This window comes from Jaculus jaculus, chromosome 17 (genome assembly GCF_020740685.1).
Source record: "Jaculus jaculus isolate mJacJac1 chromosome 17, mJacJac1.mat.Y.cur, whole genome shotgun sequence".
Classification (NCBI taxonomy): Eukaryota; Metazoa; Chordata; class Mammalia; order Rodentia; family Dipodidae; genus Jaculus; species Jaculus jaculus.
The window spans coordinates 20,988,410-21,000,766 of NC_059118.1; the positions used below are offsets into that span (position 1 = coordinate 20,988,410).

At 44.5% G+C, this 12,357-nt stretch overlaps 1 protein-coding gene across 1 annotated transcript in view; it reads left to right on the forward strand.

Moving 5' to 3' along the window:
* The window catches only part of Col6a5 (collagen type VI alpha 5 chain), a 119,706-nt gene that overhangs the window by 74,061 nt on the left and 33,288 nt on the right, over positions 1–12,357 (forward strand). Inside the window, 2 exon segments of the mRNA XM_045136651.1 lie at positions 6,611–6,704; positions 7,264–7,923. Of these exon segments, the coding sequence (XP_044992586.1) occupies positions 6,611–6,704; positions 7,264–7,923 (754 nt within the window).

Genomic DNA, 12,357 nt, shown 5'->3' on the forward strand with positions numbered 1-12,357 from the left:
CTTCCTAAAAAGCACAGGTTTCTACTGTGAAAAGCAAGAGAGGCTGTCTGTAACATGTTAGCTTCTAACACACCCAAGAAATTTCTGGAACCAAGAGCCACATAGAGAGTCACAACAGCGCTTGACAGAAAGGATTATAGGAAGACAATGTCCTGTGGTTTTTAGTTTTCCCTTTTTCAGAATTTTTCTGACTCCCTAATTTTGCTCTCTGGAGGAAACAACTGCCATTTCTGCTCTGAGAGCAACATCAAGTTCTAGAATAGGAGAAATCTGCAGGATACCAAATTCCATCCTTTATCCTCTGACAAGACCATCCATGCCCCAAACCCCAGGGAACCCCCTCCCAACAGCAGAGCAGCACCTCCAGCCACTCTTGTCAACAAGTCGCTTTTAAATCCTACCATCTGTGCAGAGAGTGACTCAGAAAGTTATTTCTTACCACTCTGCTCTTATCAGAAAACCTCACATACTAAGTCTGACCACATGTTATGACTGAGCCACGCTCCATCTATTCATTGCTTGTGTATCCATTCTTCACCACTCAGGAGACCCCTCTCTCTTCATCAGGTTTTTGGTTTTTTGCAAAGTTGGATCTCACTCTAACCCAGGTTGACCTGGGACTCACTCTATAGTCTCAGGCTGGCCTTGAACTTGCAGCTATCCTATCTCTCCTTCCCTAGTACTGGGATGAAAGGCATGTGCCACCGTGTCCAGCTACCCTATCAGACTGTTTAAATGTTTTACTAAAGACAACAGAGTATCCAGTTGTTATGTTCACTATTTCTGTGTGAAGTTAAGCTCTTTTCATGTTTTTATAGGCAATTTGCATTGTTCTGTGCCACCTCACATTCCTGTGTCACTTTTTTTGTATGTGTTTTGACAAGTCTACTCTAAAATATGTACTCTGTCTCAATTGGAAATTGGTTTCTCACTAATGTTCTAGAAATTTCTCAAAATGTTTAAAAAACTTTTTAAATGTAGTTTTAATTTTTATTTATTTGAGAGAGAGAGAGAGAAAGAGAGATAGAGAATGAGTGCTCCAGTGTTCCCAGCCACTGCAAAGGAACTCCAGACGCATGCACCACCTTGTGCATCTGGCCCATGTGGGTCCTGGGGAATCAAACCTGGGTTCTTTGGCTTTGTATGCAAGTGCCTTAACCACTAAGCAATATCTCCAGCCCTAAAGTTTTTTTTTTTTTTATCATCATTATTAAGTAGAATCTTTTTTTTTTTTTTTCTAGGTAGAGTCTCACTCTAGTCCAGGCTGACCTGGAACTCACTATGCAGTCTCAGGGTGGCCTTGAATTCACAGTGATCCACCTACCTCTGCCTCCCGAGTGCTGGGGTTAAAGGCGTGAGCCACCACGCCTGGCTCTTAAGTAGAATCTTTGTATGGACACATCATGTACTGGTATCATCATTTCCTTCCTCCCTGCCCCCATTCCACTGAAGCTCCCCTCAGTAGGATTGCTGGTATTCACCATGGAGTTGTGGGTTATGAGCTGTGAAAATAGCAGTTATCCATTGTGGGTGGAGGGATGTCTCTGTATAGCCCCTCCCTCCCTGTGGCTCTTAGAATCTTTCTGCCTCCTCTTCCACAAAATTCCTGGAGTTGTGGTGGGTGTAGTTTAAGTCTATTTTAGTGCTGAGCTCTCAGCAGCTTCTGGATTTCTGCTTTGGTGTGTTTTGAGTCTCCTCAGTGTCTGTCTCCATTACCCTGGCGCAGGGTGTTGGGCTTGCCATGGAAGCAGCGCTCTTGCTCATCTCACCAGCTCCTCGGTGGTTTCACTTGGGCCCTGGCTGCTGTGGGAGGCGTGGCTCATCTCCCCCTTCCAGGGAGCCAGGTATCTATTCATGTCTGGTTGATAGATCAATTTTCTCTCTTTATGTCAAATCATTATAATCAGAGGGGGAAAAATACAACTTTCTTGGCCCAACTTTATACTTTAGTTATGGTCTTAGCTTCCTGTGCAATGATTTCTTAGGGGAAAAAAAAAAAACCCACTGTCTATATTTGCTGCCGTACCTTTCCTTGCATTTATATTTTCTATCTTGACATGGGGTCTTGTTATGTTGCTTACACTGGTCTTGGACTCATGGTCTCACAAAAGGATCTGTTCTGAAACTAGTCCTGTTAAGGCACAATGATCTCCCTCTTTTTTTTTTACCCAGGGCCTGATTCCCATACTTAGCTCCCTTGACTTACTACCAGTAGGGGACATTATTGTTTTGTCACTGACTCAGCATATCTCATGTTGCGTGAACTTTTCCCGAGGAGACATGAGCAAGTTAAAAACATCAATGACTGACCAAAGAAACAATCCCACGCAAGTCAGGTCAGGCTTGGTGTACCAGTGATGGGTTACTTAGAGAAGTGTGGGTGAGGGGTTACTCAGCAGGGCAAGGTGACCCTTCCCCCAGCAACTGCACCCCTGCAAAGTGCTACCTCAGCATGGATGGAGTCTCCAGTCTTAACCTTCCATCTCCTCAGTATGCGAGCATCTCCCATGGTGTTCAACTTCTGGAATGGGGCAGAATTAACATAGCTATGGGGAGTGATGGAAGCAGGAGGAAGTGTCTGGGATCTCTGGTGAGGATCCAGTGGCCCACCACACCTCCTCCTTGTAGGAGAAACCATCGCAGGTCAGACCTCATTGCTGGTCTCTTGTGGGTGATCGCGGTTGCTCTGATGAACATGGCAATAGACTTTATGCTTCAGGGTCAGTGTCCCACAGTGCTTCATTGCCCTGGCTTTCCTTTGGCCTCATTTGCTACCCCTTCTTAGTGTTAATTTTTCTTTCTTTTTTACAATGTATTTATTTATGATTATCTATTAAGCCATGAATTCATAGGGAACAGGGTCTTTTCCATTAGTCCTCACAGAGTACATGTCTCTGGGCAGAGCAGGCAGCTGCTTCAGCTGCCCCCAGCTTCCTTTCTCTTTGGCCTCCTTCTTCTTCTGATCGTTTTCCCTCACCCATTTCAGGAAGCCGTCTCGGCTCTTAGAGTGCTTAATATGCTCGATACACACATTAATTCTCTTGGCAAGAATCTTGCCCTTGACTTGCTTGTTCACAGCAATGCCAACAGCATGCTGAGTGACACCGTAGACTCTTCCAGTCTTCCCGTGGTGACATTTATGAGGCATTCCCTTTTGGAAAGTACCCAGTCCCTCGATGTCTGCAATATCACCCTTCTTGTAGATGCGCATATACGTGGCCAGGGGAACAGTCCGTGTTTCCTAAAAGGCCTGGAGAACCTGTGCCGGTGTCTCTCCTCGTTCCCTTTGTGTCTGTCACTTTGGCAAGTTACAGGAAGATGGCAGCTCCGAAAAGAGTCTCTCTTTCTTATTCATTCTCTAGGTGAATTTTATTTTCATGTCACCAAGCATTTCCCATCATAACTATCCTAGTTTTTAAAATAATTTTTAAAAATTTATTTGCAAGGGGGGGGGGTAAGAATTTGTGCACCAGGGGCAAACTCCAGGGGAATGTGCCACCTTGTACATCTGGTTTTACATGGGTGCCAGGGAATCAAACTAGGGCTGGCAGATCTTACAGATAAGCGCTTTTAGCTGCTGAGTCATCTTGCCAACCCATAGTTTTTATTTTTAAAAATAAAATCATTGCAGGGTGTGGTGGCACACGCCTTTAATCCCAGCAATCGGGAGGCAGAGGTAGGAGGATCACCATGAGTTCGAGGCCACCCTGAGACTCCATAGTGAATTTCAGGTCAGCCTGGGCTAGAGTGAGACCCTACCTCGAAAAACAAACAAACAACAACAACGACAACAAAAAGTCATTACCTCCCAATGTTCTAGAGAATTTATTTATTATATCTATGGTAGATCTTCTGCCCCTCCCCCCTGCCAAATAGAATGTAAGGTAGAGGTTTGATTTTTTTTCCCCATTTCTATGGTCACAGCAGCAAAACTGTACAGGCATTCAGCACACATGTGTTGGATGAATAAATGAATGTGGAGCACGTGGTTCAGCCATGTGAGTCAATTTCCTTGGTTCAGTGAGTCAGCATGCAGCGAAGATCAGGTGCAGACTCATACTCAAAGCATCCAATTTCGTAACAACGAGGAGAACTGGAGCTGTAACAGATGACTTTTCGCCCCACCACTAGCATGGTCATGGGTATCTTAAAGGGGCCGGATAGGTGGCTCAGTCAGTGATGTGCTTGCTGTGGGAGCACAACAGTATAAGTTAGGATCCCAGCACCTATGTGAAAGCCAGGTGCTGTGACACACAGCTGTAATCCCAGTGCTGAGGAGGCAGAGACAAGGAATCCAGTGGGTTTGCTGGCTAGCTAGCCAAGATGAATCGGGTGACCTTCAGGTTCAGTGAGAGACCCTGTCTCAAATAAGAAGTGGAGGGCTGGAGAGATGGCCCAGCAGTTAATTAAGGTGCTTGCCTACAAAGTCTAGTGACCAGGGTTCAACTACCTAATACATAAGTAAGGTTCACAAAGTGGCACATGCATCTGGAGTTCATTTGCAGTGGCAGGAGACCCTGGCATGCCCATTTCTCTCTCTCTCTTTTTGTCTCTCTGTGCCTGTATCTCTTTTTTTGCACATAGTAAATAACTAAAATATTATTTATAAAAAAGAATATGGGGCTGGAGAGATGGCTTAGTGGTTAAGGCACTCACCTGCGAAGTCTAAGGACCCATGTTTGACTCTCCAGATCCCACATTAGCCATATCCACAAAGGTGAGGCAAGCACAAGGTTATACATGCCCACTAAGTGGCGCCAGCATCTGGAATTTGATTGCAGTGGCTGAGGCTCTGGTGCACCAATTCTCTCTCTCTCTCTCTCTCTCTCTCTCTCTTGCTCTTTCTATCTCTCTCTGAAATAAAATTAAAAAAAAAAAAAAGAATATGGAGAATAATTGAGGAAGACACCCAGCAATGTCTTCTGACTTCCATATGCACACACACATGTGCACATGAACCTACCCAGACACACACACACACACACACACACACACACACACACACACACACAGCTATGTTCAAATGCTCAGCCCTCTACAGAAAAGCAGAGGGTGTGGCTTTTCTCATCTTTTTATGTTCTGAGGAGAAGGAGAACAATCCTGTGCATCTCTGTGGGTTGAGAGACATCCTCATCTCCACGTGGGGAGGATGCATTTCTTTCATAGTGATAGGAGAGTCTGCCTTGCATGGGGCCTCAGAAGTAAATGTTCTAAATGTAGTTAATGACTCAATGAATGAATGAATCGGTGTTGTATGTTGCCGTTTCAATGAGTACTAATGCAAAAAACTAATCAAAACCCAGATGAAATCAGAGTGAATGAAGCCTTATTTACAGGAATGTGAGGCATTATAACCAAGAATTTTGGATAAATGTAGTGTCTTGTGTCTACTATCTTTCGAACTGGAGTCTGTGATTGAGAATGTTCATCCAGAAGATGAACCCTTTTTAATGGACTAGAGTAGAAATAGTCTGTATCATGACTTAGGGCACAAAGGGAAACCTGAGAATGCAAACTTCTGTAGGGTTCAGCTTCAGGAGCTGGTGTGCAGCGTCTAAACTTGAGGTACAGAGTCAGAAGCATGTTAAAACCAGCCCAGAAACCAGGTGTGGTGGTACATGCCTTTAATCCTAGCACTTGGGAGGCAGAGGTAGGAGGATCACCATGTGTTTCAGACCACCCTGAGACTACATAGTGAATTCCAGGTCAGCCTGGGCTAGAGAGAGATCCTACTTTGAAAAACAAAACAAGAGAGATTGAGAGGAGAGAGAGAGACCAAAATCAGCCCAGAATTGCAAGACTTCAGTCTTGAGTCTTGAGAAAAGAGATTTCAAGACATGCACTAGGGAGTGATTCTGGTCAGGTTATCTTGTGACAGTTTTCTCACCATAAAGTAGGATGCTGATGAGCGCTCTGTGCATGTATTCTTTGGGTTATGTTTAAGATATGAGGAGGATTGCACACATGCTCATGTGTGTCTTATACCGAAAAAAGGATTGTAAGCTGGTATTTGGGTGTTTTTCCAGCTAATCCTCATAGTGACCGTGGGGTAGCATCCTAATAATGACTTGCAATGAGCAAACAACTCTTTTTTTAAAAAAAAAATCATTTATTTGATAGAGTGAGAGAGAACAAGGCAGAGAGAGAGAGGAAGAGACAGAATGGGTGTGCCAGGGCTTCCAGCCACTGCAACAAACTCCAGATGAATATGCCTTCTTGTGCATCTGGCTTACATGGGTCCTGGGGAATTGAACTAAGGTCCTTTGGCTTTGCAGGCAAATGCCTTAACTGCTAAGCCATTTCTCCACCCCAAAACAACTATACTGTTTTTGAGAGAGAAAGAGAAAGGGAGGGAGGAAGAGAGAGAGAGAGAAAGTAAGAGAATGGGTGCACCAGGACCGTCAGCCTGCCGTGAACAAACTCCAGACATGTGCGGCCCCTGGTGGTACATGTGCAACATTGTGTGCTTGCGTCACTGTGCATCTGGCTACATGGGATCTGGGGATTCGAACATTAGTTCTTAGGCGTCTCAGGCAAGTGCCTTAACCACTGAGCAATCTCTCCAGCCCCCACACAACTTTTCCTTCTTTTTTTTTTTTTTCCAATACAGTTTGACAACACTGGAGCATTTCAAGTGATTCCTGTCCCTCCAAATGGGGACTATGAACCTATAGAAAGAATTCAGCGATGTACACTGTGCTATGGTAAGAATAAAATGAGTTTGCTGTGACAAAAGCCTAAATGCCTTCAGGGTGAGTAATTGAGTTGGGCTTTAATTGGAGGTTTCCAGCTTTGATGGTAGGTTTTATTTTCTGTTTTCCAGTTTTGAAAATGCCTTGTCAAGATTCCAGTCTCTGTAATGTTCAGTATTTCCATAGAATGTGAAAATTGGTTAGAAAATTATCCTAACAGATATAGCCTATCCTGGGAGCAATTTTGTAGCTTGTATTGAAAGCCTCTAAAACACTGAAAAATAGATTCTAAGTGAGTTTGAATATAATTGTGGACATCTGGTATACCTGCTGCCTAAATAAGTTTTCAACAAAGAACTCCCCCCGCCCACACCAGTTATCTGCCAGTGGCTTTCAAAATACTGAACCATTGGCAAGTCCTCATTAATTTAAATGATGAGCCACTGAAGAAATAATTGACTAGGTTATCAGGTCTCAGTGATTCGCCACTGAGTGGTAGTAGTCATAGGAAGATCTCAGCGTCTTGTGCCAGCACTAACCCAACGATGCATCTCCGTGTGTGTGTTTCCAGATAAATGTCTTCCAAATACTTGCGCCCATGAGATTTTATTACCTGAAAATTCATACATGGATGTAGCCTTTCTCCTAGACAATTCTCAAGATGTAGCAAATGATGACTTCGAGGCCATGAAAACCTTAGTGAGCACAGCGATTGACCACTTCAGCATCACTTCTGACCCTTCAGGCTCCGACTCAGGAGACAGGATAGCCTTACTGAGCTACTCGCCTTGGGAGGGTTCTAGAAGCAAGAAGGGCACAGTAAAGACAGAGTTCGGGTTGACGACTTATGACAACCAAGCCGTAATGAAGAACCACATCCTGACTTCCCTCCAACAGCTAAACGCAGAGGCCACTGTTGGCCATGCCCTGCAATGGGCCATGGAAAGTCTCTTCCCCAGAGCCCCCAACCTAAGGAAACACAGAGTCACTTTTGTGATCACGGCTGGAGAAAATCGTGAGAGGGTAGGATTTGTGAAGAAGATGGCTTTGAGAGCCAAGTGTCAAGGCTATGTCATCTTTGTGATTTCTCTGGGCTCCCTGCACAAGGATGAGATGGAGGAGGTAGCCAGCTACCCACCTGATCACCATCTGGTACAGCTTGGCAGAGTGCATGAACCAGATCTGAATTATATCGTGAAGTTTCTAAAACCGTTTGTGTATGCAGTCAGATGTAAGTCTTCGTTCTTTGTTTGTTTGTTTTTGTTTTAAGGTGTAACTACTACTGATAATCTAATGTTAACATTTGGTATCTTCAACTATTCTAAACATATAAGTTAGGAGATGATATGGGAGCAGGGATGAGGCATGTCTTGATCATATCTTGTTCATGGAATGGTTAAGTAACAGAAATGTGGGCTGGAGGGATGGCTTAGTGGTTAAGGTGTTTGCCTGCAAAGCAAAAGGACCCAGGCTTGACTCCCCAGGACCCATGTAAGCCAGATGCACAAGGTGACACATGCATCTGGAGTTCATTTGCAATGGCTGGAGGCCCTGGCACATGCCCATTCTCTCTCTCTCTTTTCCTCTCTCCCTCTTTCCCTCTCTCTTTCTCTCAAATACATAAATAAATAAAATTTAAAAAAAATCTAACAAAGTGTCTCTTGACAAAATCTGAGCAGTAGAAATTGTAGTCATTAAGTCTCCTGAGTTCTATTTGTTCCACCGGAAGGAGTTCTGTCAGCTTTTAGAAGGTCTCTAGTTTAGGCATTTAAATGAAAGACTTGCTGTGACACTTCGTTTATTTCCAATGTTGGTACACCGTGGAGACTTGCATGCAATGTGTAGACGGCACAGTTGTACACTCTCTCAAAGTCTGAGCATCCAGACCCCATAGGAGTCACAATGGCCTAAGTGCAAGCTCCCATTCAGTGTGTCTAGAGTGGAGCTGAGATTCAACATCGCAGGTGCCTGCGTGATTCTGGTGCTGTGTGTATGCAACACATTGAAGAATCATGGCTCTTAGGCTGGAGAGATGGCTTAGCAGTTAAGGTGCGTGTCTGAGAAGCCCAAGGACCCTGATTTGATCTCCTAAGGCCCATGTAAGCCAGATGTACAAGGGGGGCATGCATCTGGAGTTTGTTTGCAGCGATTGGAGTCCCTGGTGTGCTCATTCATTCTCTCTCTCTCTCTCTCTCTGCCTCTTTCTCTTGCTCTATCAAATAAATAAAGAAAAGAAAAAAGAAAGTTCAAAAAACAAGAATCATGATTCTATGCAGTATGCCACAGTGTGTTACCACTTGGATGGATACCAGCTCAAATTGACCTGTGAAGAGAGCTAAATTCGGAATTTGACAGGATACACCTTAGAAACCTTTAAAGGAATTTGAAACTGATTGCTGCAGAGTCCTAGTGTATGATCCGGGACTCTGTCTCACTGGAAACGATATAGAGTGAAAACATGAGCCTGCCAAGGGTTAGAAATAAAACGCCCTGTCCACTATCATGAATGGTTTAAGAAAATACTTCCCTAGAGACTAGCCTTCCTTCTCCTCCACTCTCCATTCTTACTCCCCTCCTCTCTCTGTGATTATTTTTCCTCCAGGGAACAGGTGGGAATGTCTGTGACTTTTTTTTTTTGTTTGGCTCTCACAATTTGAAATGCTACTAGTATCAGGAAGATCAAAGTTATAGACACTGCTAAGTATCCTGCAGTTCACAAGACGGACACCTGTATCCCTCCCTATACCCGAAGAAAAATGACCTAGCCCAAAAAATGTTTAGCGTAATGACTGGGAAAGTGTTTATATTAGTCAGCCTGATATAAATACATAAGTGAGGTAATTAACTTATAAATAGAAATGATTTCTTTTGGCTCATGCTTGAGGTCCAAGGTCAGGTAGCAGTGCTTTGGGCTTCTGGCCGGGGTGGGGGAGAACATCAGGACAGGTGTGTGTGGTGGAGCAAGTCTGCTAAATCACAAGCCAGAAAGCAAGAGAACTAGGAAGGGAGTCCCACACTCCTTTCCAAGGGTTCACCGCAATGACCTAGGTCTCACCCGATCCAACCTAAAGAGCCACAGTATCTCCCAAGGACCCCACTCGAGGGACCGAGTCTTTCACCCTTTCAGGACATTTATCTAAGTCACAGCATCGTTCTCCACAGACTGGTGCTAAATCTGTTCTTCTTTCTGGGAATGTCAGATTATATCTAGATTCTGCACCCTGTAGCTTTGTTGTCCCTGATTTAGAAACAATGTTCCAGAACCACTGCAGGGATAGTACCTTGAGAATCCAATCTTTTTTTTTAAAGAAATATTTTATTGATCTATGACAGAGAGGGAGAGAAAGAGAGAGTACATGAGTGGGTGTGTTAGGATATCCAGCCACTGCAAATGAACTCCAGATGCATGTGTCACCATGTGCATCTGGCTTATATAGGCACTGGAGAATCAAACCTAGGTCCTTAGGCTTCACAAGTAAGCACTTTAACTGCTAAGCCATCTCTCCAGCCCAAGAGAGTCCAATTCCACTTTTTTTTTCCCCCTATGACTCACATTAAGTTGAAGAATCCACTACTTTCCCTCTTGGGAATGGTCTGTTATTTCCTTAAACCTAATATGTCTTCACTTGCATGCAATAAGGAGTAATTAAAAATGCTTTCAGGGGCGGGAGAGAGAGGGCTCAGTGGTTAAGACAACTTCCTGTGCCAGCGTGAGGGTCTGAGAGGGCCTCAAAGAGCACTTGAGTTTAGTCTCCAGGACCCACATGAAGAGCAGAGAGCAGAGAATTGCTGGGGCCTGCAGGAAAATAAAGCAACAAAAGAAACACAGGGAATTCTGGGTTCAGTACATGACTGGCTCAAGTAAGAATAGGTGGAGAATGATGGAGTGGGTCACCTCATGTTCTGCTTCAGCCGCCACAGGTGAGCACAGCCCGCCACAGAATTTACATGCACATGGGGTACCACTGCACGGGGACATACATGTGCATGCACCATACACACACACACACCACACACACACACACACACACACACACACACACACACACACTTGCCTTCATGTCTTTTAGACATGCACTTCCATATATCTTTATGCTACATACATAAAAAGCAAACGTTTGTGAAATAGGCTGGTGTGGCATTCCTAAAACAACTTTAAAAAAAATTTTTTTTAAAATTATTTATTTATTTATTTGAGAGCGACAGACACAGAGAGAAAGACAGATAGAGGGAGAGAGAGAGTGGGCGCGCCAGGGCTTCCAGCCTCTGCAAACGAACTCCAGATGTGTGCGCCCCCTTGTGCATCTGGCTAACGTGGGACCTGGGGAACCGAGCCTCGAACCGTGGTCCTTAGGCTTCACAGGCAAGCGCTTAACCGCTAAGCCATCTCTCCAGCCCAGCCTTTTTTTTTTTTAATGCGAGGGAGTGAGAGCGAGCGAGAGTGAGAGCGAGAAAGAGAGAGAGAAAGTGAGAGAGGGAATCGGAACACAAAGGCCTTTAGCCACTGTAACCAAACTCCAGATGCGTGCGCTGCCTAGTGCACACGTACACACTTGTGTGTTTGCGTTACCTTGTGTAGCTGGCTTGTGTGGGATCTGGGGAGTGCAGCATGAGTCTGTAGGATTCACAGGCAAGTGCCTTAACTGCTAAGCCATCTCTTTAGCTCAAAATTCAGTATCTTTATTTCTTGACTCAGGAGATGTTGATATCCATCTTTTCCCATGCAGAGATGTCATTTGTGCCATCAAGATCGATGGTAATGCAGTATTTGAAAACTAACTCAAAGCTGGTCCTGCTGGGCCCTTAAGTGGCTTTGCAATTAAGCAGAGCTGGCTTACTTTTGACTCTCACCTGTGCAGTGTGGCTTAATGCATGGAACCCCCTGCCTTCCTAGAACTGCTTCAGCTGTAGGAGTTAAAAGACTGCTCTTCCATCATTTCTGGGATTTTTTTTTTTTTGCCACAGTACTGGCCCCATTCTGCTCAGTGTGGCATTTGCAACCTCTGCTGTCCCCACACCTACAGAAGTGACAGCTGCATCAGCTTCTCCTTTGCCAATGGCAACTGTCAGGTGAAACTGATCAGACACATATTCTCATTTGAGGCGAATAGAAAAAAAAATAAAGAAAATAATGCTCGTTCTAGAATCCCAGAATGGGATTATTATAAAACTACATTCTTTGAGTTATTTTCATAGGATCTTTGATCCTCAAAAGAGCTTTCCTTTCATGAAAAACTAGGTTGGGGGGGGCGACGGCCCTGTGGCTACAGGCACTTGCTCTGCAAGCCTGCTGGTGAGATTCAAATTCCTGTCACCCAGGTAAAGCCTCGTGGGTAGGAAGTGGCACATGCATCTATAATTACAACAGACCCACAGCGGCGGGAGGCAGAGCCAGGAGAATCCTAAAGCTCATGGGGTTGGCTAGTCTGGCCTCCTCACCAGCATTACCACCACCGCCATAAGACAGATCCTGTCTCAAGCAAGGTGTAAGGAGAGGACTAATACTTTGAGGTTGTCCTCTGATCTCCACACATGTTTCATCTCTCTCTCACACACACACACACGCACGCACGCATGCACATGCACACACACATACACACACACACACTTTTTCCTAAATAAGAGGAAAAATTACAAGCCGTTATATTCTATAACTTACAGAACA